Genomic DNA, 27,188 nt, shown 5'->3' with positions numbered 1-27,188 from the left:
TTTTGTTTGGGAATGCAACTGCTGGTTTTTCAGAGGAGGTCCAATTTTACTTGAAATGCTTTCACATGTGACTGTGTATCACAGATGAGCTTCCCCTTTCCTTGAAGTTGCAAATTGAAACTGCTGAGTAGCTCTGTTACATCTGTTAGAAAGGCAAGGTGCCATTTCCATTCTGCATCTTTGAGCTCTGGTACTTTGTTTTTTGAAAGGAGAAAAGCAGAAACCTGTGGAAGTAAGTCATAAAAATGTTTCAAAACTCTCCCTTGACTCAGCGAACGCACTTCTGTGTGGTACAGAATATCTTCAGAGGCAACATACAGCTCAAACAGAAACTCCTGAAACTGTCTGTGGTTTAGTGCATGAGCTCTAATGAAGTTAACACAAGACACCATAACTTTCATGACAGAGTCCCACTTCAGAGATTTACAACACAGCGCTTGTTGGTGGATGAGGCAGTGTATGGCTATTGGACGTGAATGGTTGTGTTTGTCCATCTCTTGTTTAATGCGTGCAACCACTCCTTTCATAGACCCCACCATGCTAGGAGCACCATCAGTTGTCACACTGGCTAGTTTAGCCCAGTTTAGCTCCAAATTATTCATAGTATCACGAACCTTTTCATAGATATCTTCTCCTGTTGTTGATCCTTTGATGCTTTTCAGTACAGCAAGCTCCTCTGTAACTTCGAAAGAATCATTTGTCCCACAAATGAAAATTAGAAGTTGTGCAGAATCACAAACTTCATTGCTTTCGTCGAGTGCCAACGAAAAATAGCAAAGTTTTTTTTGAGGAGTTTTGCAAATGCTAATGCAAATTGTCCCCCATTTCTTCAATCCTTCGTGTAATTGTAGGTCCTGAAAGACTCACTGTACTAAATAAATCAGTCTTCTCTGGACACATCTCTTTGGCAATAGAAAGAAAGCATTCTTTTACAAATTCTCCCTCTACAAATGGTCTCCCAGTGCACGCTATTAACTTGGCAACTTGAAAACTTGCTCGCAGTGATGAAATATTTAGCTGCTTCTGCTTCACAAAAGTACTTTGCTGAGTTATCAATCCATTTTTCAGTTTTAATATTTTGTCTTTTCTCACTTGTCCAACCAAACAATCATATTTGTCTTTATGTTGAATTACGTAGTGTCGACGCAAATTGTATTCCTTGAACACAGACACTAAATCCTGGCATATCAGACAAACAGTTCTTTCCTTGTACTGCATGAAAAAGTAATCATAAGTCCACTGTTCTTTAAATATCCTGCACTCGGAGTCAATTTTTCTTTTTCTTGACATAATTGTTTCCTAGGGATTCAAAACACAGGTGTCTGCACACAGGTGCTGGGGGTTAACATTCACTGCCACTGACCACCAATGCAGGGGGGAATGGGGGATAACATTCACTGTCACTGACCACCAATGCGGGGGGGATGGAGGGATAACATTCACTGTCACTGACCACCAATGCGGGGGGATGCGGGGATAACACTGTCACTAAAAACCAATGGGGGGGTCGTCAATGTCAGTGAATGTTATCCCCCCCACCCCTGCAGTGGTGGTCAGTGTCAGTAAATGTTCTCCTCCCCCATCCCATCCCCCCCTGCCCCCCGCATTATTGGTCAGTGCCAGTGGCCATTCTACTTGAGGGGCATCCACACAGCCCAAATGGAGAAAGTAATAGGGCACCCTGGACCCCACTGATCACCCTGCACAGAGGATCCCTCCCGTGGAGTATGAGGAAGTATGAGTTGAAGTGCCCCTGTGGTTGTAAGTGTGGACGGGCTGCCAAGTGCCTGAATTTTGATCATGTGACTGCAGGTCACTGCAGCTGTAACTTTGGGGACTGAGCATAACTACTGAATGAATGGTTGTTAAGCGATGACTACCTGTACAAAGAATTTGAGATGATGGAACAGGTCTGGGCAAGGAAGAGGAGTCTGGATATAAATGCAAGGAACAGAAGAGAAGAAAAAGTGAAACAGGAACTGAGTACAATGCTTTCTGCAGTCCTGATAATTTGCAAAGAAGTAGGCTGACCTGATTTCCAAAAATAAAAACTTGGATATACGAATATTAAAAAAATCCATACATGTATACAAATTAATCTGCAAGTCAATTTCCCCAAAGTCACAGGCAAAAATTACCAGAAAAAAAAGGACACAAAGATGTTTAGAAGAGCTTCTCTGGAATGAAGCAACTTTAAGTAGTTCCAAACATTCCTGTTCCCTGTTGTGCTTTTACACTCTGTGAAAAATTATTTCCAGGCCAAATTAATTTAATAAATGACTAACAATCAATTGACCACTCTCTCCATCATAAGGCTATCAGACCTGATCTGCAAAAATCCATTAGTTGTCAACAAAGAGATACAGGAAACACTAACTTTGCTTCTTATTCTGGATTTCTGCAGACTAGTACTAATCAGTCAGCCAGTAAAATGGATAATGGAATAGCTTCATTCCCATGTTCCCTTCCACCATAAGGTACCCCGAGACTTGATGAGTAATAGAAAGACATCATTTCTTCGGCTACTTGTTCCCATACTGTTCTGCCTGCTCTACCCTGAGCCCTCCCATTAGTTCGAGGATGCCTTCCCCAAAATCAGGACTGTCCCTGTAAAACTGGAATTTAATCTTGGAAATAAGTTTCAGGCACTGATAGTGCCTTCTGTTGACTAAAACCTAGTCATGGCAGCAGGTTATTGGGAATATTTTAATGACATTCCCAATGAAATCCATTGTGTGGGTAAAACAGGAAGGAACATAAAATGCAAACCCGAAGCACCATGAGAACGGGGCTCCTGCCGTTCTCCAAATAGGGCGCCTGTACTCATGAGACCTGGGGAAGACCAGATGGTTTCTGAAGGATTGCAAGAATGGGGTGGGCAATTGAGAGAAAGAATGACACAAGCAGCTTGGAGAACGACACACCGATCACCCTGCACAGAGGATCCCTCCCGCGGAGTACAAGGAGAGGAGGAGAGCCGCCGGACCCGGCATACCTGTCATGTAGAATAGTCCGGCTCTGTGATCTCCCCCCTCATGCATCGCCTGCAGCTCCCGACATAGCCCCGACACAGCCCCGACAGACAGCAGCGGCGGCCAATCAGGTGGGCGGGCCAGATAAATGACCCTGGCGGGCCGTATCCAGCCCGTGGGCTGTACTTTGAGAACCCCTGGTCTAGACCTTGCCACTATCCACAAAATAATTCCTATTGCTAAGGTAGTCTGATTCTTTCCTCAACTTCTTAATAAATATATTAAGGCTGCAACCATACACATTTTTACTTGGGAATCACCATTGAGTTCAATGAGCTTCTCCAATAAGCACGAATGGGATCCATCTGTAAACATTTCATTAGAACTCTATTATAGGAAACGGGTATCCTTACTGTTAAAAAGGAATTTGCTGCTGCCAGTTTCTAGGCACCAATGTACATACTACTTTTAGTAAACAAAACTGATGCATGGAAATTACTGCACTCACACATAACTCTGAACAATTATTTTGGCCCAGGCCAAGCTGTTATTGGCCACAGTTTCCTATTGGTAAGAACAAAGCACAGTGTATGTGTGTTTGTGTGTCTATGTCAAGAAAAACAATTAAAATAGTGGCTGCACATGTATTTCTCATTTCAATCATTAATTATTCTAATGTTGTTGAAGAAAGGAAACATTACAACCTCATATTTAGCAGTGTATTTGGATTTACAAATTTCTAAATATAAAATGTAACACTAAGTTTGAAAGTTTTCAATCTCAGACCATAGACAAAAACACTCAACAAAACAACAGGAAAAATGCAGTTAAGAAAAAAATGTCTTGCCACTATCATTTCACTATCAAGTTATTTCAAAGTTCAGTACTAACACAATGATCTGGTTTGAGCAAGCTTGCTGATGCATTGTACTCTAACTCTGTTTCTTCTTCAGTGGGAATACCTAAACACAGGACTGCTATCCATTATTCCTTAACTTTTTGTCCAAGCAGATATCTTAGGGTGTTCCTCTCTTAATAAGCCTGGTTTACAATTCTGGCTTCTGAAAGCTGAGTTTGGATAAAATGATAGTGTAGATAAAAATTCCCAAGCTTAAGCACTACTGTGGGCAGGAAAAGCCAAATAGAGGTAAGCAGTCTCCATGCATTACCACAACTGGTCATTCCATGTGCTCTGAACTGAATCAGTATGTCAAGCAACTACACCTTTTCAGATGATTTGGGCTTTAAAATAGTATTTAATGCCTCTAAAAATGCATTTCAGAGATCATGTGTATTTCTGGTTGTAAAATTCCTTACACACATACACACACAAATATCCCACTCACAGAGAAATAGATTTCTTGGTAAAAGGATATCTGAAAATCTGGTACAGTCTATAGAGTCTCTGGAACAATAGGTTCTGCCAGGAAGGAACTGCAGAGGGAAAAGGAAATCAACATTTACCTCTGCCCCTTTCACCAGCAGGAGCTTTTATTGGACTTGAGTGGCTTCTACGAAGAAGTTCTGTTCCTAGAAGACTGACTCAGGATCAAAATATTTTGAAAGGATTTGCAAGAGTCTCTGGCTTTATTTTAACTAGCAGTGTTTAACCTAAAGTTGGGTTAAACGCTGGAATTTACAGATATTCCCTGACATAGCAAAGTCACTTTTTATTATACCTAAAGGAACAGATTCAATTGACTAAGTACATCCCCGTCTGTATAAACAAACACCGAAATAGATTTAATGTAGCATATAAGAATAAAAGCATTTACTTTGACAATAGTTTCCATAAAAATTATACTGGTAACAGTTCCAGGCCTAATTCAAAAATGACTTTTATAGCCAAATAAGTTATTGATAAAGTTTGCATCTGAGATGTAAGCCTGTATTTATTTTAAACGTAAATTTTAGCAAGGAAGGATCTTCATTTTTTTCCTTTTGTTAACCACTTAATAGCTTAGAAAAATAGTTTTTAAAGGACATTTATACTTTAATGTACACTGTCCATATCTACATATGTGCCTGGGCAATTGACTTGTCTATAAATTACCAGTCACAAATATAGTGGTAGCCTTTTCTGTACCATGGTGATTTTTTTCATAATCATGGAAAGTATTGAGTACTTTGTTTTTATACTTTGTTTTTTCTCCTAACTATGCTGCCAGGATTGTGTCAACCAGCTCTCATTTTACAGAACAGTACAATGCTGTACAGTACTGAAAGAATAAAAATCCATGTTAATAAAAATATAAGTAAAAAAAATCTTTAAAGGCAAAATTAATGTACACCACGCCAATGCCAAAAAGAAATAAGATTTCTTTATGACAAAATGAAAGACCAAGCTGAAGCATAACTGCTAACAATAATTCACAAAAACATAACTTCCTGAAATAACCTAGAAAAATAAGAAATTGTGAAATTACTTTCTGAATTGTCATCTGAATTATATAGTATGGTCATGAGATTTTCTAGGCATTTCAATGGAATCTATAGCAACAGAATTTATACCAGCTCGCCTTGATGACAGCTCAGAAGCTGGGATATGGCGTAATTCTTTACGACAAAGTTTTACTGGAGTTATTCCTTGAAGTTGGGTCGCTGGGTCGCTTGTCTGAGAGTGACTAAATGCTTGTGAATGAGATTTTGTGAAGTGTTGTACTTTTCCTGTTGGCTCCTCACGATTACTAGGGGTACTGATTATTGTTTCTGCAACTTCTTCAAGTGTCTCTGGCGAAGTCTGCTGTGTTCTTATACCACCTACAATGCAGTTTATTTCTTTTAATTTCCCTACTGTTTTGGCTGTCCATCCATGTTCTTCTGAAGAGACACTTGTTTCTTCTTGGTTTAGCATCCCATCAGTAGAAGCATAACCTAAAATGGAATATTCAAAGCAACAATTAACTTAAATGCTTAAAGATGACTATTACAGTTTTTTACTGTTACAAATTTGAGTTGATTCAACTATTTCCTGTTATTGTAAAATAACCTGATTGTGCAGTTAAAAGTTAATAAAGTAGAACATTGTCATTTGGATCTTGCATTACCCTTTTATTTATGGAAAGGACTCTAAATCTGAAGAAGCTTTCATTAGCGGAGTGTGTGTGTGTATGTGTGTGTATGTGTCAGAGGGACACAGACCAGATTCAGTTTTCAGAGATTGTCCCTGCAGTCTGCTATGCTGCCACTACCACTATGTCTTTCCAAAGGACAATCATTAGTGGGAATTTAAAATCAAAACCAGACACTGGATTTGTGAAAATTAAAGATCTCTTATCTGAAATCCTGATTTGTTATCTGAAAGCTAAAATTTAACTTTTGCCTTAAAAAAAAAGTATATATTTAAAAACTATTATAAGGAAAACAAACATTAAAAAGTCCATACTGCCTGTATCTACACATATAACATTGCAATCCAAACCCATTATGCTTTATGGGAATTTTTCTCTTAATCTGAATTACTACTAAGTTTTAGCTATGTTATGATTTATAGCTGTAATATTCATACATTTACTTTGTTTCAGAGAGTGGTATATTGATTCTCCAACAACTTCCTTTAATTTCTTCTTTAATTCTCGGCTGGTTTTCTTGTAAAAAAACAGATCTCGTTCCAACTGCTGAACTTTAGCTTCATAGGCTTTAATAGTTTCTGCAATATTTTCACCTTCTTGGTCTAAAAAAAAGACACAATTTTTTTAGATCCATTTTTTTTATTATGCCTCCATTTTATTACAGTATGTAGGATGAAGAGAGCTACACGTTTACCGTATTTTACCATGTATAAGACGATACTTTTTTCTAAAATCGTTACACTAAAAATTGAAGGTTATCTTATGCAAGGAAGTAAGCCAAGGATAGAACCACGTGGTTGCGAAACTGCCCATACGTTGTCTCTGCAAACAGGCTTCCTCCAATCACGAGCCTTATGTAACTGACATCAGCTGATGCCGAACAAACCAATTGGAACACATCCCGTTGGAGGTGGAGAGCATGTAGGCAGTGCGCAGATGCAACAGGGATTGGTAATGTCAGAGCATTCTGACCCCATAAAGATGTCGGAAAATAAAAAAATAAATAAGCGAATGTCTTACTCTGCAAAATTCAAACTGAATGTAATCAGTTATGCAAAAGAGCATGGAAATAGAGCTGCAGAGAGACACTTTGGACCTCCTCCTACTGAGTGTATCATGTAAATGTTACCTAATTACTAAATAAAAATGTGTTCTGCTTTATCTTTAAAATATTGATTTCTTAATTCTGGGTTAGAAAAGTGGGGGTCGTCTTATACATGGGGGCGTCTTATTCATGGAAAAATATGGTATCTTGTATCTTGCTAGCATTTTGTCCCCAACTTTCTGAAAAATAAGATATGTATTTAAATATTTAAAAGAACCCCTCTGGTTTTAAAGTCATGGAAAAATGAATAACAATCAGGGATAATAAAACAGAATTAAAATAATTGAAGAGCCTAATAAAAAGTAATTCACTGAAGTTGTGGGAATGAGAAAATGTATAGTCATTCCTGTTTTAAGATAGCAGAAAATTGCACCTATCACAAAGTAATAATTTACTGACAGAAAGACAGCCATTACCAAGTTTGAAAGTCACTTCTTTAAGCAATAATGAGATCAAGTTTGAAGAAGCACATCTTATTGAACCTAAGGAGATTGTAACCAGATATGTTCTTCTATAAATTGTAAATATCAAGATCCTGTTCTCCCTGGAAAAGGGGCTTTCAAAATTTTTCCCCTTGCCCCTGTGGTCTTAATTCTGACTCTGTTACGGAAGGTCTGCTGATCCTATGAATAACTTTGACATGAGAATGGGAGAAGAGGAGCTTTGAAACAATTATCCCCCTTTTCATCAATTCTAATATCCAACGAGTGAAATTCTGCTCACAGAAAAAGAAAGAAAGAAGTCAATCTTGACTTCTGGCGACTAGTTATATATGGAATATGTTAAAAATATATGAATAATCAAAGCATGTTTACCTCAGCTTATTATAACTGACATCTTAAAGCAAGGCTAATGTAATAGTGTCTAGTAACCCTTTGTCTTACTGCTTGAATTTGAATTCCTTCTCTGCTGTTGCCCCCGCTCTTTGGAATATTCTCCTCCCAGAGGTGTGGCAAGCCCCTACCCTCCTGGCTTTCCAAAAAGGTTTAAAGACCTGGCTCTGCCAGTGTGCATGGGGCGATATGGGCTCTAACTGTCTTTGGGGGTGGTTAGCACCCTGATGACGTTCCCTTGAATTATTCGCCAACTTTCCATCTTTCTTGGAAGCTATTTATTATTAGAACTGTTTTATATACTGTATTTTACTGTATTTTATCTTTGCTGTAAATCGCCCAGAGTCGTTTCACCAAGATGGGCGGTGACAAATTTGATAAATAAATTAAAAAAAAAATGTAATCTGTGGGTAGGCTGTGGCAGTAACAGAGTATTTTTAAGATTTTATATTTTACATTAATATTCAAATAATTGTATTAATCTTGATGTTGACTCTAATGAACATTTCACATTAAGTGGGAGTATGAAAATGATAAATATATATTTAAAATTAATTTTGATATATTTCAAATTTAAGGAGCAAATATATCTGTGTAATACATAGGGAAAAAATCAGCTTCATAAGACCAGCTAGGACCAATCAAATTTTCATTCTCTTTTGATGGTTCTAACAAAGGTATTGTGCAGTTAGGGAGTCTTACTGGATGAGGTCCACACTGTATTTCCCACTGTATCTATCCAGACACCAGACTCGATTACCTTTACAATGAAGTAGTATCAACTGAATCTTTTGCTCATGTTCTTTTTGTTGAAGGGTGAGGCGCCTGTCACATTGCAGCATGAGATGTTCAAGTGCCAATTCAAGTTCTCTTACTATATTTTCTTGTTCCATTACCCTCATTCTCAGTTCTTCAGACTGCAGTTGCAGTTTACGTTCACTCTCACGGAGGCCAACAACCTAAAAATAAATAATATTTTTGGGAGGCAAGTCAAAGCATTTATAACTATATCAAAGAATTAACAAACAAGAACAAGTTAAAGAATGCATGATTAAATGGGCAAAAAATATTGGATATAGTATACATATGCAGCAATGGGAAAATATGTGGTCTAAAGGATTAAAATTTACTTTATGTTATAATTTGAAAGAAAATTTTTATAAAATGATGTATCGATGGTACATGACACCCTAAAGATTATCAAAGATGTATGGGACAATTTCCAATGTTTGGGATGTATGGGACAATTTCCAAAAAGGAAAAGAAAATGTGAGTTAAAGTAAAGGAAAAGAAAAAAGGCATGAAAAATAGATAGCTTCCAATCTATCTCTGGTCTTGAGAATAATAAGAGTATCATAGGTGCTAGTTTTTAATGCATTAAATAGGAATAATTCTTTGTCAAAACATATCCCATTACATTTATAATCTAATCTTCAAATCCCCATGTAAGCTTTGCCCTGCCTGCATTTTGCAAATAGTCCATCAATGGTTTCCATTCCTTAAGGTAATAATTATTTGATTTTTCTTTTAATAAACAAGTCAGTTTATCATTTTCTGCCGTTATATATGGCATGGGACAATTTCCAACATTTGTTGGAAATGTAACCAACAAGAAGGGTTGTTTTACCATATGTGGTGGACATGTAAAATTGCAAAGAAATTTTGGACTCAAATACAATCTTTGATGCAGAGCATACTACAAATACAGGTTCCATTTAAACCAGAACTATTCCTGTTGGGGATAATGGACTTTCAAATCGGAAAGCATCTTATCAGAATTACTCAATACATGATTACCGCAGCAAGACTTTTGTATGCACAATATTGGAAAACCCAGACACTACCAACAATATAAGAATGGTTGCTAAAACTGATGGAAATGGCAGAAAATGATAAACTGACTTGTTTATTAAAAGAAAAATCAAATAATTATTACCTTAAGGAATGGAAACCATTGATGGACTATTTGCAAAATGCAGGCGGGGCAAAACTTACATGGGGATTTGAAGATTAGATTATAAATGTAATGGGATATGTTTTGACAAAGAATTATTCCTATTTAATGCATTAAAAACTAGCACCTATGATACTCTTATTATTCTCAAGACCAGAGATAGATTGGAAGCTATCTATTTTCATGCCTTTTTCCCTTTATCTCACATTTTCTTTTCCTTTTTCCTATAATTTGTATTTTTCATTTTCTTTTTCATTTCTGACTTTTAACTCTGTAATTCTAAAACTTCAATAAAATATTATTATAAAAAAAAAGAATTAACAAACAAGAAAAAACAATCTCTTTCTGTGCTATCAGAATAGAAATTTAATACATTGTTGTTTAAGATAGCTGAAAAAAACACGCTATTTACAACCTTGAATAGGAATTGTTAATAAGATAATCTAATTCAAATGTTCTATGAAACATATAACATTTTATAAAAACATCAGAGGTTTCACTGCTCCCAGAGTTATAACAAATAATTACCAGAAACAACATTTTTAAATTATTTATATGTGCACTTAGATAGAATGGCTACTTTTTAAATATGTGCTACAATTTAAGTTCAAATAATAATATAATGTAAATGTAAATGTTGGGAAAAACCTTCTCTGTCTAGTGCAAGAATCCAAAAATGAATAATCAGTTTTTGTATGCTGTATTTTCATACAAATTTCATTTTTGCACAACTCATACGTTGATGAATTACCAGAAGAAAGTATATCAGATGGCCATTTTGTGCCAATAAAAAGAATGGGCAGAATTTTCATTGCTGAATATTATTCTGACAAACCTTGTTAAAATATTTTAAAAGAATTGCGCGCAGCTCAGTGGCAGACAAGGATACCAACTTTCCCATCACACTGGCTTCACTTTGTGTAAGGATCTGAGATGAGACTCTGATTGAGTTTTGATGCTTTTGTATGCTTTCATTCTTATAAGCAATTGCAGCTTCCAAGGTTTCAATTCCTTCCTCAAGCTGGAATAGCACATGTTCTTCCTAGAAAGAAAGCAGAAATTTCAAAAGTATTACAATTAATCATATGCTTCTCAGAGAAAGCAGGAACAGTATGTAAACGTCTATAGAAAAGGAACCAATTCTCAAATTACTTGTCTATTGTGCTTGAAAAAGACTTCTGTCTATAATGGAATTAAGTATGCAGACTTAAATATACCAAACACAAGGGATATTTTTTATTTATTTATCTCAATAATATATGTGTGTGCATGTGTGTGTGTGTGTGTAATTCCATTAGAGATTTTTATGTAAGTAAAAGTTACTCAGAATGGAATTAGTGCTATATTTGCACCTATCCAGCTGTCTAGTATCCTTCCATTATCTACAATGGAATTCATCATGTTTTGAAGAGGTTGTAACAAGTCATCTTCAAAATGTTTCTAATAGGAGGCCGGCAGTCCATCTGGACCAGGTGCTTTCCCTATTTTAGCCTTTTTTATAGCCTCACAGATTTCCCTTATTGTTATAGGTCCATTCATCATCTGCTTTTGTTTATCCGTTATCTTTGGTATATTTTGTTTCTTTAAATATTCATCCACTTTTGTTGGGGAAATTTCTTCTCCTTTATATAATTTTGTATAATACTGATGGAATATTCTTTGCATACTTGCATTGTCTGTTACCGTAGTTTTCCCATTTTGTAATTTTCATATCATTTTCTTCTCACTTTCTTCTTTTAATTTATATGTCAACCATTTCCCCGGCTTATTTGTTAATTCAAAATTCTTCTGTTTTGCAAAGTTCATTTTTGTTTCCATATCTCTTATCGTTAACATGGAAAGCTGGTGTTGTAGAAGTTTAATTTGCTCTGAGACATTTTTCCTTCCTGGATATCTCCTTAATTCCTTCTCTTTCATCTTTATCTCTATTAAAATCTTTTGCATCTTCTTGTCTTTGTCTTTTCAATTTACTATTTTGCTGTATAAATTACCGTTTCATAAAGACTTTACTAGCATCCCATACTGTCCTTATATCTGTGCCTTTATTAAGATTATTCTGAAAAATTATTTCAATTTCTTTTTACAGTCCTCCATTGTTGATTTTGTAGCAAAGTCTAATTTAGCTTCCATCTATAAATTCTAACTCTCCTCTTATATGTTAAAGTCACTGAGTTATGATCTGAAAAAGTCTTTGGCAATTTCTCCAATTTGTTAACACATGACAAGATTTTTAGAAATCCAAAACATACCTATTCTTCAGAAAGATCTGTGTCTTTCAAAGAAATAAGTGTATTATTTAGAGTCACCATTTTTATGTCTCCATACATCTATAAGCTGGTATTTCTTTGAGCAGAATTACTTCTGAATTATTGATCCTTAGCTTAGTATTGAAATCTTGTTGTAGGACCTGGTCTCTTGTCTTCTTCCTGACAAAATGCACAAGTATGTCTCTTTGTACTTTTCTTAACTTTGAATATCTTGTAATAATTCTGTACACCTTTTCCATGTCTTCATCCGTATCTTCTTCATCCCATTCCCAAAATGTTGTTACGGATTCAACAATCTGTCCCTTATATATTCATCAGGTTCCTCTGGAACTGCTCTCAATCTCAAGCAAAATTCATTCTCTCTTAATTCCAGTAGTGACACATTATCTAGGTCTTTTTAGTCTTAAGCCTTTAAGGCTTAAATCTAGGAAGCCCCTATTGGTACTTGCACAACATCTGCATAACAACTTCAACATCGACTCCCAGTGGAAAGTTAAATGGTTCGTTGAACGCCCAGATACAGGAAGACATATAGATGACCCTACGCAAAAGGTGCCAGGTTTTGATCTATCTCATCAGCAATGGACGACCTTGAACAGGATTTGCACCTTACATGGTGTCTGCCAGGATTCACTGCATAAATGGGGTATGGCATTGTCACCTCAGTGTGACTGCGGGGCCGCAAATCAAACTATAGATCACATTGTGAACAGCTGTAAGCTGAGGGCATATAATGGCCCAATATCTGATTTTTTTAATATAAATGATGCTGCACTTCAATGGTTAGATGGCCTAGACACTGGTATTTGAATTTAGATCTTTTTAATATTCATATTTTAAAGTGCTTTTAACTTAGACTAAATGTTAGTATTTAATGTAAGTCCATGTATGAAATGCCATACGCTAAATAAGTAATAGGTCTTTTTCCATCGCTTGGTTTATTATTTCTGTCTTGTTTTCCAAAAAATTTTTTTCTTTAATTTGTTTAATCTTTCCACTCATTTATAGTACAGATTCTTCAAATTTTTTATTCATCTTTTTTTCCATATTTGCAAATCTTTCTTCCATCCTTCAAATGTAGACAGATCTCTCTTAATGGATTCAGTCACTTATGCTGTTACTGATGCTATAACATTCCTCCCCAATTCTTCAAACATCCACTGTAAAAACTCTGTTGTTGTCCCTTTTTCTGTTATTTGCTCTATTAACGATCCTCTCCTCCCTTCTGTGGTTTTTGCTGCTTTCCTAGTAGAGGAAGTCCCCAGTTTAAGAAGTTCTGTTCTCAGGGTCTGTCCGTAAGTCAAATTTGTATGTAAGCTGGAACAGTATTATTGTATAATATTGTATAAGTAGTACTGTGTAATGAACTGGAACCATTGTGTATTTAACTTGAATCATTATGTATTTAACTTAAATTTTGCTACAGTAGGCTCTGTTCTTAACTATGGATTGTCCTTAAACCGGGCATTCTTAACCTGTTGGCTACCTGTAGTAGCCATTTCTCTTTTTTAATTTATAGTCCAGAAAGGGGAAGTAAAAAATAAAGCAGAGGCTTTTTTTTTCTTTCTCTATATCCTTAACTCTTTAGTCCCATTTGGCACTCCATAGTTCTACAACCACATGATCTTCATAACTTTCCCTTATCTCTTTAATGAAACCAATTCATCATCCCACTTAGCAAATTTGAACGATACTTATTCCCACAGAAGTATGTATTAATTAATTAATTCAAACATACTTTAAAATAAACAATATTCCAAATTCAGCTGTTCCCTTAATCCATTTTAAACTTTCATAATTCAAACTTGGCAAGCTTTTTGCTTTTAATTGTTTTTAAATCTTTATAATTATTTCTTTACTTTTTACTTTTATCTTGCCCTGCGTCGAAGGAACACTTACCAGGTGGTTTAGTTGCTCTGCTGCTCAGAAGATCTCTGTAACTTTTAAAGTTTTTGTAATCCAAATGTGTGCTAGAAAGTAGAGTTTTAGGCAAACAGTGTCCTTAAAAGAGACTCTGCATGAGGCTGTGAGCTTGATATTTTCTTTCACAACTCCCAGTGCTCTACTTGCAAGTTGCCTGCAGGTTCCCTCTAGATCCTGCAGGTTTCTTCACAAGGAGCTGCCTTCTGAAGCACAAGTGGGCAATCTCCTGGCTTCTCCTTTTCCAGAGAAGCTCCAATGGCCTGAGTTTACTGCCTGGCCACCAGTTTTCACCTTAGCATTGTCTCCACTATTCAGAGATGTGTTAGTCCACCATTTTCTCAATCCGGAAGTCCTCTATTTATCCCAGCATTTAAAAGAAATGGGAGGAATAATCAAAATGTGTACTGTTACAAATAATCATTGCTGATATGTGGTGTATGTTTTAGCTCATGTTACAGATTTTTGTGTGCGTGGAACATTATAGGAACAGAAAGGGGAAAAGTAGCTATTCCGTACCATAGTGACAATACCAGATAATGATGTCAATGTAAAAAGGGGAAAGGATATATGATTACCAGAAGAAAACTCATGCTTTTATTGGCTACTATCAGAACATTACACATGTGATGTTCCTTCAGTTAGCATGTAGGGGCTGCTGTTTTTTAGGAGCAGAGAAAAAAAAACATAATCAAACACAGAAAATGGGAGAAGAGGGAGCTTTTCCTGCAGATACTTTTTACTGTATAATTTCTTCTGAAAAGTTTTAACAAAATAACTTGTTTCTTTGTTAAAAACAATTACCAACTCTACATATTAACAGTTTAGCTATTAATTTGAACACATTTGGATTTTTCTATTAACAGTAGTGAATAGTTATCAAATAGATAATGACATACTTCTGGTGATAATACTCTGCCATTCTTTAATTTCTCATCCACACTGTTTCTTCTTTTCAACAGTTGATCCCTTTCTTTCTGCAAAGTCTGAACCTCTTCAAAAATCTTCCCTTGTTCATCAGTGGTGCTCCTCTGAAGCTGCTTATTTTTGTCACAAAGTTCTTGATCTAACATATTAAGACGGGTAGATAATTTCAAACTATCTTCATTGAGAGCCTATAGAGTCACAAAGGAAGATATAATTCCTTTAAGAACAATAATTTTGGAGAGTGATGTGGCACTTTAAAGACTATCCCATTTATTATGGCATAAACTTTCATATAATATATTCTACTGCAAACTCTTTAGAAACTTAGGATATCATCTTCTTTCCTCCATTCCCCCATTGCTGAACTACAGTATACTATGTACAATGAATATAATGTAAGTAAGATGCAGATGGTGTTTGGCCAGATTTTGTTTCCCTGAAATCATGACTAATGTGAGTTCCTTTAATTTCAGCAAGGGCACTTCCACTGTGACTGTTTGTTCCCCAAACATCCAGCAGCTGTTTTAACTGTCTTTAAACTATTCTTGCCATAACCAACTTCAATAGTATGCTGAGATAGCTGCATGGGTCATCAGCCCTTTCTCCACCTAACCAATGAGACAGTGCAAAAATCAGTGCCTAGTTGGCACCATGTTATTACTGCAATGAAATAGTAGTTTGTTATTTTAATAGAATGCAAGAATAGATTGAAATGCGTAATTCCTCATAAGGAACACAGGCAGAAGGCTAAGTGAATTTGGAGATGGGCCATTAAGAAAACAGAGACGCAGCTGGCAGTTGGACAGAGGAAAAAGAATGAGAACATAACTAGTATATTTAAGCAAAAGAAAAGACCGATAACTGGTAGCCCTTGTGACAAACTAAACATTCTATTAAAAAGCATTGAAGAATTTTGATACGCCCTGTTAAAGAAAAACAACATCTTATACTAACTGTTCATACAATGTTGTAGTATGTAGTAACATTTTAATTGTTCTTAATCAACTGATCATCTGAGTAAATAAGAGGCAGAATATAGTAACATGTAACTCTACTTACCTAAGACAATACACTATCAGGAGAAGAATAGGGGAGAGAGGAATATAAGATCAAACCCCAATATAAGAAACATATAAGTTTATGACTTTGGGGTAGTGGCAGCAAGTTTTTAAAATATATTCATTTATCCCTAAAAGATACTTAGAAAAATTATACGACTTCTGACCAAATAAACTGTTTCACCACAATTCTTTATCTTCTTTGGTGATTTCAATTGAACTGGTCACTGTAACAGGGAGCTGCTATGTCACGCCTGAGCCTCTGCTCAATTTAAAAGATAAGTGAAAGGAAAGCATGGTGTCTTAGCAGTTTAACTTTATAGGCATGGGGGAAAGTGCAGAACTAAGAAGTTGGGACGAGGTAAGAATTCCTGTCAATGAAACACCAACTCCCTAAAGTTTCAGCATTTATCCTGCAAAAATATTTTCATAGCAATTCCATTTGCAACATAGCATAGCGAGAAGTTAATTCGCTATTTTGTCCAACAGAGAGAGGGTAAACTTGCAAATGCAAAGCCAGTCTAGGAATGGCACAAGTGCTACTTGTACAGGGGCCCTAAAACTAAAATATATCATCTGGTCTGATAATAGAAAATACTGTAACAAAATACATTTTCTGCTTTGGTTTAACATGTATTGGCTATTATGGATGAAAGAGCAAAAAAATTAATGAACAAAACATTCAATAGTAGATGTATCCAATACCTCTCAGAAAAAAATTTGAAGTTGCTACAACATTTTTATACTGAAGACAACAGAAAGCTAAGTGCTCACACAATGCTAATTTCTAATTTTCTAACTTCAATTCTTAGCATCCTGCAGTATTAAAAAAGTACCTGGCTGGATCTCAGTTTTTTAATTTCCAAATGGCTCTTCTCTTGCATCAGTGTTTCCTTCTTTAAAATAATCGCTTCTCTTCTTTTTAAATCTTCCTCCAGAACAGCTAACTCTTGACGCTGATGCAAAATCTTTTCTAGTTCTTCATCTAAGCATTTCTTTTTCTCTTCCAATTTCTACATCAAGAAAGGAAACGATACACAAGTTAACTCCTCAGTTATCCTAAATCTAATACTAAACTTTAATACTAAAACTAGTTTATTTTTCAACAGGTTAAATGATCGAACTGGCATTTACAGTACAATTCTATACACATCACCCAAAAGTAGGTCACACTCAACTCATTGGGACTTACTTCAAGACTAATGGTACAGGACTGCAGTGCTTATACATTTAATTTAGTTGATCAAATGGAACACCTCATAAAACTATTATTTGTCCATATATTAAAAAAACAACCTTTTAAATTATAAAATCAAATCTGCCAAGTACAAGATAAAGCAGTGTATCTTGTGATTTGCAAAATAGTATAAAATTTAAGGATCCCATCTCAGTGTTTTTACAAATATAGTGGTACCTCGGGTCACGAACGCTTCTGTTCAAGACCAATTCAGGTCATGAACAGCTCCGTTCGCAAAATTTTGCTTCCGTTTGCAAACGCCGGATCGGGTGACGAACAGGATCCGCGGCCATTTTCCCTCCCGTGACACGTGGTCGTGGCTTCCTGTAGGGAGGGGGACTCTCCCTCCAAGCAATAACCGCCTCCCCACCCGTCTTCCTGTCCTCCACGCCAGAAGTCGTGTCGAGCAAGGTTAGCATTCTCTCTCTTCGTACTGTACTTTGTGTCATATTTTTGTGGTTTAAAAAAAAACAAAACATATGGTTCAGAATGGATTAACCGTAATTACATTGAACCTTATGGGAAAATTTGATTCGGGTCGCAACTAAAATCAGTTGGCGACCACATTCAGAGGGGTCAGAACGGATTAACCGTATTTACATTGAACCTTATGGGAAAATTTGATTTGGGTCGCGACCAATTCGGGTCGCGACCAGAGTCGCAGAACGAATTAAGTTCGTGAACCGAGGTACCACTGTAGAAATATTTCGGACTTCCGGTGAGAAATGGCTGCATGCTAGGTTCTCCTTTTCAAGCAAAGAGTCATCTTCACAGACTTTTTTAGGCTCAGGCAGGCTTCCTGGAGCCTGAAGAATTCTCTGGATCCAAGGAGAATCCTAGAAGTCATCCCATATGACCTTTGGCAGCCTTTCACAGCCAGAAGACCTCGAAACAGAGACTTTCAGGATTGACTGGTGAGTGATCAGCTGGGAGGCAGGGTTACCATCAAGTTCCAAGCTGTGAAGAAGCCGAAAAAAATCCGAAACAAAACCAGACGCTTGTGTTGACCTTCTCATTTCCAAAATCACCTTTTTTTTTATTCACTTCTATAAGGTTAAAGAGAGGCTTTCTTTAGTTACAGTGTATTTTTTCCTTTTGGCTACTATAGGTGCTTTGTGGAAAGATTTACTTTCTTTTTTTATTAGGATAAATAGTTTTATATATTCAGCAAAAGAGGCAAAGGCTTGGACTTTCTATTAATTTTTAAGAACAAGAGAAAAGGAATTCTTTTATTTTTTTTTTCTGGCGAATCTGTGCTTGGGTTTCTGATATTGGAATGTAGATATGGGAACTGTGTGAACTCTGCTTTGTTTTCTTACTTAATTGGCCCTGACTGGAGAGGAACAAGCTAAAGAGACTTTCTCCCTTTCACTATTTACTTTGGATAGAATGTAATTTGTATTTTTGACACTAGAGAGTGCTATTGACCACGGCTATTCAGAGAGCAAACTGCAGGGATGAATGTTTCAAGATTGTTTCAAAACTTTACAGAAAAAATAATTCAGTCCCTGGAGGATAAATTTGGTAATTTGAACAAGAAACTTGATGCTAAATTAAATGAGCCTGCTATTAATTTGAAGCAAGTGGAACACAAGTTGGATATTTTGGAGAATAATATGGATAATCAAGATATGGAAGAAGAAAGAGAGGTGGATATTTTACTGGACCTTAAAGAAAAAGAATCTTATTTTGGATTTACAGTTACTTTGGATCAGCCAAATGATGACATTGTTTTGGATTTACAAAAAGAATGTTTTAAATCACTGAGAGACAAAGAGTACTTATTGAAATGGTTCCTGAAAGAAGAAGACAAGAAGAAAATAATAAAGATTCAATCTGTGGGGCACTGTTTGCTAGGTTTAAAGAATGAACTTGAAGTCCGAAAAGCCGGAACTCTCTAAAAGTAAACAGAACTTGGATCAGTCTAATGGTGACACTATTTTGGATCTACAGAAAGAAGGTCTTAAACTACTAAAAGATAAAGAGAATGTATTGAAGTTGTTCCTGAAAGAAGAAGACAAGGAGAAAATAAAGACTCAGTATATGGAGTGTTATCTGTTAGGATTAAAGAATGAACCTCAACAGTTAACAGAAAGTGCATAAAGTAAATCGGTTTGATTATGGTTAAAACATAGGCTATGGTTTCTGATAGATTAATGGCATTTTTTTGGAACCAGAACTGCATGATGATGTTATTAAGATTATTGTTGCTTAATAGTAGTAAAAATTAATATAGGTTGGGGCTCCTGATAGTTATTAGAGGGGTTTCTTGTTGATTAGGACTGAATGAGGAAGTTACTAGGACTATATAAGGGAATGGTGGGAAATATGAGTGATATGAAAGTGCTTTCTGTTATCTTTGGGAAGGGATGATGGTATATAATAATACTAGTGAGATTTTTATATGCACATAGATGACAAAAACACAGAGATATTTAGGATTGGACATTAGTGGTAGTGGTGGAGACTGTGACATAGCGTACTGAAATTTAAAAAAGGGGGTGGGGTTTAGCCTTGCTTCTGTTTGGAAATTGCTTTTGTTTTCTTTTTTTGCTTGGGATTGTAAAATGCCATATTGACTTGGGGTTTTGATAACTGTTAGACTTTAGGATTAGAGAAGTATTTTGCATTAGTTATATTTTTAGAGTAAAGGATGTATGTATTCTATATTTGTAACTGTAACAAAGAAAGTCGGAAGTCACCTATTCTTTCTCTTTTCTTTTTTTCATTTCTGCACTTTTAACTTTATTTCTTTTTTCTGAACTTTTATTTCTCTTTGTTTTTTCTGTTTCCTTATATTTTATTCTTTATTGAAAATTTCTTTAAAAAAAAAGAAATATGAATATGGGTGTTTAAAATTATATATATATTTTTAAAGATTACAAATATACCTACATATAATTCCAAACTCTATGTCTTTTACAATAATGACTCCTGTAGAATTTCTGGTTTTTACTGGGAGGGGGGTCCTTATGCTGTTTTTTATTTTCCATGCTTTATTAATCATTGTTTAAAGAAAAAAAAACCTGTTGTGTTGAAGACACATCTGCAGTCTGCAAGATCCCTTCCTTCCCCTTTTCTTTCCTGTTGGGATTTTGAGGCAGCTGAATTATCTGGACCATGCCTGAACTTCAAGTACAAAAGGAAAGGTCTTCTGAATCTGGATGCATTGGGAGGAGGTGCTGTGGCTCTTGTTCCTTTTTTGCCTGACAAAAAGGCTTTGCCCACCAGTGAGTTCTGCACATCAAATAATTATGTTTGTTTATTTCAACTGTCTTGTACTTGTTTTCCTGCCAAATGGGTTAGACTTATTGATTGATGATTGACAGTTACTTCAGCAAATGTATGTACCCATGGCAAAATCACAACAAGGATATTTCACCAATTAATCACCTCCACAGCAAGCAAAACATTTTGGATGTGAGATTTTAACACCAGTATTGGGCAAAAAGGAACAAAAGCCAATGTTGCATTGGTATGTGATGAAGAGAAGGAAGAGAGTGGCATAGCTTATAGAATGTGTGGGGCTGGAATCAGCGTAGAGAGGGAGACTGGAAGTGCAAGTAGGTAGAAGCTCTTTCAGAAGGTCAGCAGAATAAGAGGCAGGAACAGCTGCATAGCTCAGCAGCCACACCAACTTCCATGGCAGTGCCCACAACCAGCTAGCACTGGTAGCAAACTTTTATCCCCCAGCCAGAACTGAAATGCCAAAATGCAAGTGGTAGCTCTGGCCAGCGACAAAGGATGCATGACTGAAAAGCCTAGAACACACAAAACAACAACCAAGAGAGCCAAATCTGAGGGGTTGAAGATGGTTAGGACTTAGGCTAAGGAGAAAAGAGCCTCAGTTTTTCTGCACTCCACAGCTGGGAGAGTGGCTAAGGACAGGTGTAGCTAAGCTCTGATATTACAAAAGTCTGAGCAATTCAAGTCTGCTTATAAAAAAAAAAAGGGAAGAAGAGGAAAAGAAGCTTATAGAAATACACAGGAGCAATAAATGTGGGCATAATAAACCCACAGAAACCTGTAACAATATCCATAGAATAAGATACAAAATGAATAAGAAATAGTTAATATAAAGATTGTGGGGAGGTTGGGAAAGGAATGGAAGAGAGAGCAGGTATAAACAAGAGAGAGCAGGTGAGTCAGCTGATATGTTACTTCATAAACAATTAATTCAGTGGACAGAAATCTGGGAAGAAAAATTTCAAACTCTGCCTTAATAAACTCATCATAAAGGATGATTGGAAATACTTTTACGGTGTCCAACATTCTGTATGTACTCCAGACTAGTATTAGAGATACCTTACTTAAGTCTATTTAGTTCTTTGCTTTTGATCTTGCCCAGCTTTCTGGGTTTTAACAAATAACTTATAGAGAGAATATAGAGCCTTAATTGTGTTGGAAAATAAATTATTTTTGTATAATAAATCCTCCTCTACAACAAAAGAAGACAAAACTCCCTCTTTGTTTGTGGTCTATACCATCTCCCAAAGAGAATCCATCACATGCTTCCAGATAGGCAATTTCTACTATGACTAATAATAATAAACTGATGAACTATTCTATATTTTTGGTTAAAAATAAAAAAATAAAAGTTTCCTCGTAAGATGAAAGAGGTTCAAGGAAAACATAGCAGGGCAGGGGGCTAAAAATAGAAAACAAGATTATCTACAATCCTGTGAATGAGGCAGGGTTGACTGCATGATAAATGATTTGCACAATCCCTTCTGACTGGTAAGAATTCTTGTCTGCCTAATAAAAATATTCATCATCTTCTTTGATTTATCAGTGAAGCATTTTTTCCCAGAATATCATTTTCAGTTTAAAAGACCCCCAATCTCTTAGAGTTAGAAAATCTGTAAAGATACTTATGTTTTGCCAAGCTTTTAACTGTTAAATCATTTTATTACATTATTAATGTTAACCTGAGTTTTTATCTTTTCTGTTTTTTATATGTTAGCTGTCTTAAATACTTCTTAGAGGAGAAAAGCAGGATATAAGTTACAGAAATTAAATAATAAATAGAGTTGCAGCCTTCAAGCCACTTAGACATTCTATGTCATGGATATAGTAGAGCAAGCCAATCAAAAGCATTTCAGCTCACTAGTATTACAAAACTTCAATTGCCTGCAATTGTTGGGGAGTTCCAGATGAGTTTCTTTTCTTAAATGCAGCAATTTCTTCATCCTTTAGCTTTAGAATCTTCTCCTGCTGTTTTGTCTTTTGCTGAAGTTCCTGTAAGTAAAAGGAAAAAAAACATTTTATACATATTATTACTAGAATATTGAGCATTTCAGTTCTCAGTTTGAAACTAAGTTTTAGTGGCAAGAAATATTATTATCCTTATCAGAATGACAATAAATTACAGTCATATCCTTAATATTTATGATTAATATTTATGTATCACTTTGATTAATACCAGTTTGATGTAGTGTTTAAAGACACCATGCTAGAAAGCAGGAGACCATGAGCTGTAGGCCAGTCCAATGGAAAACCGCTTAAAAAAATATTGCCAAGAAAACTGCAGGGACTTGTCCATGTAGTTGCCAAGAGTCAAGTCTGACTCAAAGGCGGGTGTGTGTGCACACAAGCGCACTCACACACATACACAGAGCAGTAAACTGTGCAACAACTCTCAATTGATATCCTCTTATTACAATACTGTTGAAAGGACTGGAGTTGAAGGAAAATGCATGGTTTCTCGAGTAAATTCAGAGTTGAAGTACAATGTGAACTAGGGACCTACTTTTTTGAAACTGTTTACCCATAAAACTATACATTAACTGCATGTTATATTCACTGAAGAAGTGTTACAGAAATTGAGCATTACAGTCAAGTGAAATGAAAAGAAACTATTGTTATTAAAGCATTACTAATTTACACATGAAATAAAATCTTTACCTTGATTTGCAGTTGGCCCTGCTGAATTCCTGCTTCCAGTATTTTCTTTTTTTCACTCTCCTCCCGCAATTTTTTCTGTAATTGGGCTTGTTGATTTTTCATGTGATTAACGTTCTGTTCTAGTTCTGATACACGTTTCTCATTCTGAGTAGATAATGATGCCAGATTCTTAGTTTCCTGCTGTTTTTTCTGTATGACCTGAAGTCACATAGCACATTTTATTTCATTAGTGACTGTTATCTTATGTGATATAATACTATTCTATTGTTTGGTTAGCTTTATAATTGGACTGTTTTACTAACTTGCTGCTTGTTTAATTATGGTTTTCATTGCATATGTGAATTGCTTTGGGCATTTTCAACACAAGGGTGAGCTATTTATATCATTTATAAAAAGAAAGACACAGACAAAATATAAATAAAACAAAAATCATATCAATATCATGGTAATATATAATACTGATTGCATCAATAATTAAGTTTTCAAGGGTTTTTACAGGTGGCGAATATTACATTCTTTCACAAAATAAATCTGTTCTTGGAAAATGCTCCATAAATATATAATATTTTATAGCTTGTATTTCTTAATATCTTGGTTACATACTATATACAGAATTATTTGGCCAAGGAATGATGCATATGAGCAAAAAGCTACATTTCTGGAAGAAAAAAAATCAACATTTGGAAGAGATATGTATATAGCCAGATATGATGGCTTATGTTAACACCCCTCCCCCGCCCCCGGGCAGGAACAGCTTTTTTGAGCTGCATTGAAGTGCTAAGCCACTTTGTTGCCATGGCTATTAAATCTATTCCACTATATTACACCAACCTAGCAACATTGTTGAATTATGACATTATCAACATAACGTTGATGTTGACTGAGTAGGTGAGATCTTTTGTACTTTTTAGAGATTATAAACAAGATTTTATAAATTTCCCGGTTCCAAATACCTGAACTTTCAGCTTTGCTGCATCCATCTTTTTCCTGAATTCTTTCTGTAATCTGGCTTTTTCAGCAATGTCCCTTAGTTCCTTGTTCTCTAGCTCCTGCAGTTGCTTTTGTGTTTCTGCTAAATCAGTTTTGGCCTGCTCTGCTTCATGTTCCAGCTGTGTTATTTTCAGAGAATATTGCTTGCTTACAGATTGAGCATCATTACCTTAAAAATTGCCATTTAAATAAAAAATTGAGAAATCATTTATGACTTTTGGCATTGTAGCAGCTATTTGTATTATTGTAATTTTTAAAATGTTTCACATATTTAATACAAAAAAGAAAATCTTCAAAAATTGGTCCAGGTGATACTGAAGATTGCCCCTCATAAACCTATTTTGTTCTCAAAACAACTGTGAAGTAGACTAGGCAGAGAAATTAAAATAACTGGTTCAACATAATTTAACTTTTTAGCTAAAAATTCACAGACAACTACAGATTTTACTCATCACTCCAATCTTAACAAATCTCATATACTGACTTTAGGCTGCCTTTTAATTTTTTTCTTGCACTGTGCAGCAATAAAGATTATTTCACATAAAACTTGGCCATCTTCCTACATATATAAAATGCAAGTTACAAAATATAGTTACCTGTTTTCACCAATTCTTTAATAAGTTCTTCTTTCATTCTGATATTAAGTGTAAGTTCATTCATTTTTTGCTTAGCAGCAATAAGTTTTAGCTCTGAATTCTTTAATTTTTGTATATTTAGTATCTGACTTTTCTGGATAAATTCAATGTCTGCACCTTTAAAGAAAGTATACTGTTTAAGAATATATAGCACATTCTCAGAGAGGCCTAAAATTTTAGGTGTAAGCAGCTTCGGAACAGAACAAAAATAGGCTACATATATTATGAAATAAACTGTATTTCTGTACAAGAGAAAATATTTTTTAAAAGGTTGAAAACTATCTCAAGTATATATTGTTAAGTACAGAAAGTTTATATATTATCTGGTGATTATATATGAAAGCACAGAACACAACTATATGTATGAAATATATGAATGGGGATTTCGTATATAGCATGATAAGCTATTTAAGCCTCCAGGTAGAGTTTGAGAACTGTTTGTACATTGGCCAACGTAGAAAAACTCAACTAGGCATGTTGTTAATGTACAAAAATGGCATGGAGGTGTATATAATACCAAGATGACATCTGATATGTCTTAATTCTTATTTGCTGGCATTCATAATGATTTTCCATATTTACTAATTACAACTTAAAATGCTACATATTTAAGTCTCTTTATGTAAATAAAGAGTATGTATGTAACGTATGTAAATAAAACATACGTTAATGTAGCAATGTAGGTGAATATGTGTAGTTCAGGGTTGAACTGTGGAGTCCTTGGGGTTCTCTGAGCTTGGTTCTTTTCTTGCAAACGTTTCATTACCCAGCTAGGTAACATCTTCAGTGCTAAAATGGGATGAGGTTTGCTCTCTATTTATCTGCTGTGGCCTGCTTTGCCAGTGCTGGTGGGGGTGAGGGTTCTGTTTTGCTCATCTGGTAGTTCATTGATTAGCATCTGTTGACTGTTTGATTGTGTGCCTGGTGGTGACATTTGCTTATCTGGGTGATGATTGCTGGAGATGATTGCTGCTGATTGAATGCTGGTGAGGCGATCTTCTGGTCTTTTGTCTCTTTTGAATAGTATGTAGATGCTGTTAATCTGTATGTGTCTGGTAATGGCTGCCTTGTCTGAATACCAGGCTTCCAAGAATTCTCTTGCATATTTGGATTTGGCTTGGTCTAAAATGCTGACAGTTTCCCAGTTAAAACTGTGGTTGAGTCTGTCCATGTGTTGTGCAATTAAGGAATTTTCATCATGTCTTCTGACTGCTAGTTGGTGCTCATGGATGCGTTCTGCTAGTCTTCTGCCTGTTTGTCCTACGTAGTGTTTGTTACAGTCCTTACACTGTATGTTGTAGACGACTCCTGTTTTTTCTTCTTGGGCAACTGGGTCTTTTGGTTTACTTAGGATATTTTGGAGTGATTTTGTTGGTTTGTGTGCTACAGAGATGCCATATGGTTGTAATAATCTGTTGGTGGTTTCTGAGATGTTTCTGATGTATGGCAGTGTGATCCTTTTCATGGCTTGTGTGGGTTGTGTTGTAGTAGGTTGAGTGGTCCGGCACTTTTTGATAAAGTTATGTGGATATCCATTTTGTTGGAAGGTGTTGTATAGGTGGTCTTTTTCCTTTTTCTGCTGTTCTGGGTTGCTGCAATGCGTTTGAGCTCGCCTGAATAACTTTCTTACACAGCTCCTCTTGTGGGAGGTCGGGTTGTTGCTTTGGTAGTGGAGTACTTGATTGGTGTGGGTTGTCTTCCGATAAACTTGGGTTTCTAATTTCCTGTTGTTTCCTCTGCTGATGAGGATATCCAGGAAGGGTAGTGTGTTGTTGTTTTCTTCCTCTCTGGTGAATTTTATTCCTTTGAAGAGGTTGTTAATGGTTTCATGTGTCTTCGCTAGTTGCTTCTTTTTTATTATAACAAATGTGTCATCTACATACTGGATCCATATTTTAGGTTGTATGTGTGGCAGTGCTATAGCTTCTAGGCGTTGCATTACAATCTCTGCTATGAGTCCTGACAGTGGTGATCCCATGGGTGTGCCTCTGATTTGTTGGTTTATTTGTCCATCAAATTGAAAATAGGTGGTGAGGCAGAGGTTGATGAGGTCCATGATTCTGGGTATTTCGATCTGGGTGTATTTGGTTAAGTCAGGTGTTTTGTGTAGTACAGCTGATATGGATTTTTTTACTAGTTCTGGGTTTATGGATGTGAAGAGTGCTGTGACATCAAATGAGACCATAATTTCATCTTTCTCTATGTGTACATCTTTGATTTTCTGGAGGCACTGCAGTGAGGAGTTGATAGAGTATTCACTGTTCTCTGTGAGATGTCCAAGCTTTTTTGTCAGTTCTTTCTCTATGTTGTAAGTT

The 27,188-nt window shown here is 35.8% G+C and overlaps 1 protein-coding gene across 3 annotated transcripts in view; it reads right to left on the bottom strand.

The window, feature by feature from the left end:
• Nucleotides 1-2,909: 2,909 nt before the first annotated feature.
• Nucleotides 2,910-27,188, bottom strand: part of KIF27 (kinesin family member 27) — a 46,954-nt gene continuing 22,675 nt past the window's right edge. For 2 of the 3 annotated variants that reach the window (XM_025169032.2, XM_025169033.2), the window contains exons 10-19: nucleotides 24,835-24,990; nucleotides 24,202-24,407; nucleotides 23,249-23,446; nucleotides 22,475-22,582; nucleotides 16,944-17,120; nucleotides 15,022-15,237; nucleotides 10,771-10,977; nucleotides 8,742-8,940; nucleotides 6,481-6,645; nucleotides 2,910-5,846 (exon numbers count right to left, since the gene is read on the bottom strand). In XM_025169032.2, coding sequence (XP_025024800.1) covers nucleotides 5,419-5,846; nucleotides 6,481-6,645; nucleotides 8,742-8,940; nucleotides 10,771-10,977; nucleotides 15,022-15,237; nucleotides 16,944-17,120; nucleotides 22,475-22,582; nucleotides 23,249-23,446; nucleotides 24,202-24,407; nucleotides 24,835-24,990 — 2,060 coding nt within the window. In that variant the 3' untranslated portion in view covers nucleotides 2,910-5,418. The remainder of the gene's footprint in view (nucleotides 5,847-6,480; nucleotides 6,646-8,741; nucleotides 8,941-10,770; nucleotides 10,978-15,021; nucleotides 15,238-16,943; nucleotides 17,121-22,474; nucleotides 22,583-23,248; nucleotides 23,447-24,201; nucleotides 24,408-24,834; nucleotides 24,991-27,188) is intronic. The other variant, XM_025169034.2, reaches the window with a different exon arrangement.

The sequence above is a fragment of the Python bivittatus genome, unplaced genomic scaffold (genome assembly GCF_059951505.1).
Source record: "Python bivittatus isolate LINGU-HERP-01145 unplaced genomic scaffold, Pbiv_v1 ctg000850_np1212, whole genome shotgun sequence".
Taxonomy (NCBI): domain Eukaryota; kingdom Metazoa; phylum Chordata; class Lepidosauria; order Squamata; family Pythonidae; genus Python; species Python bivittatus.
This window is presented reverse-complemented; position numbering and strand designations above follow the sequence as displayed.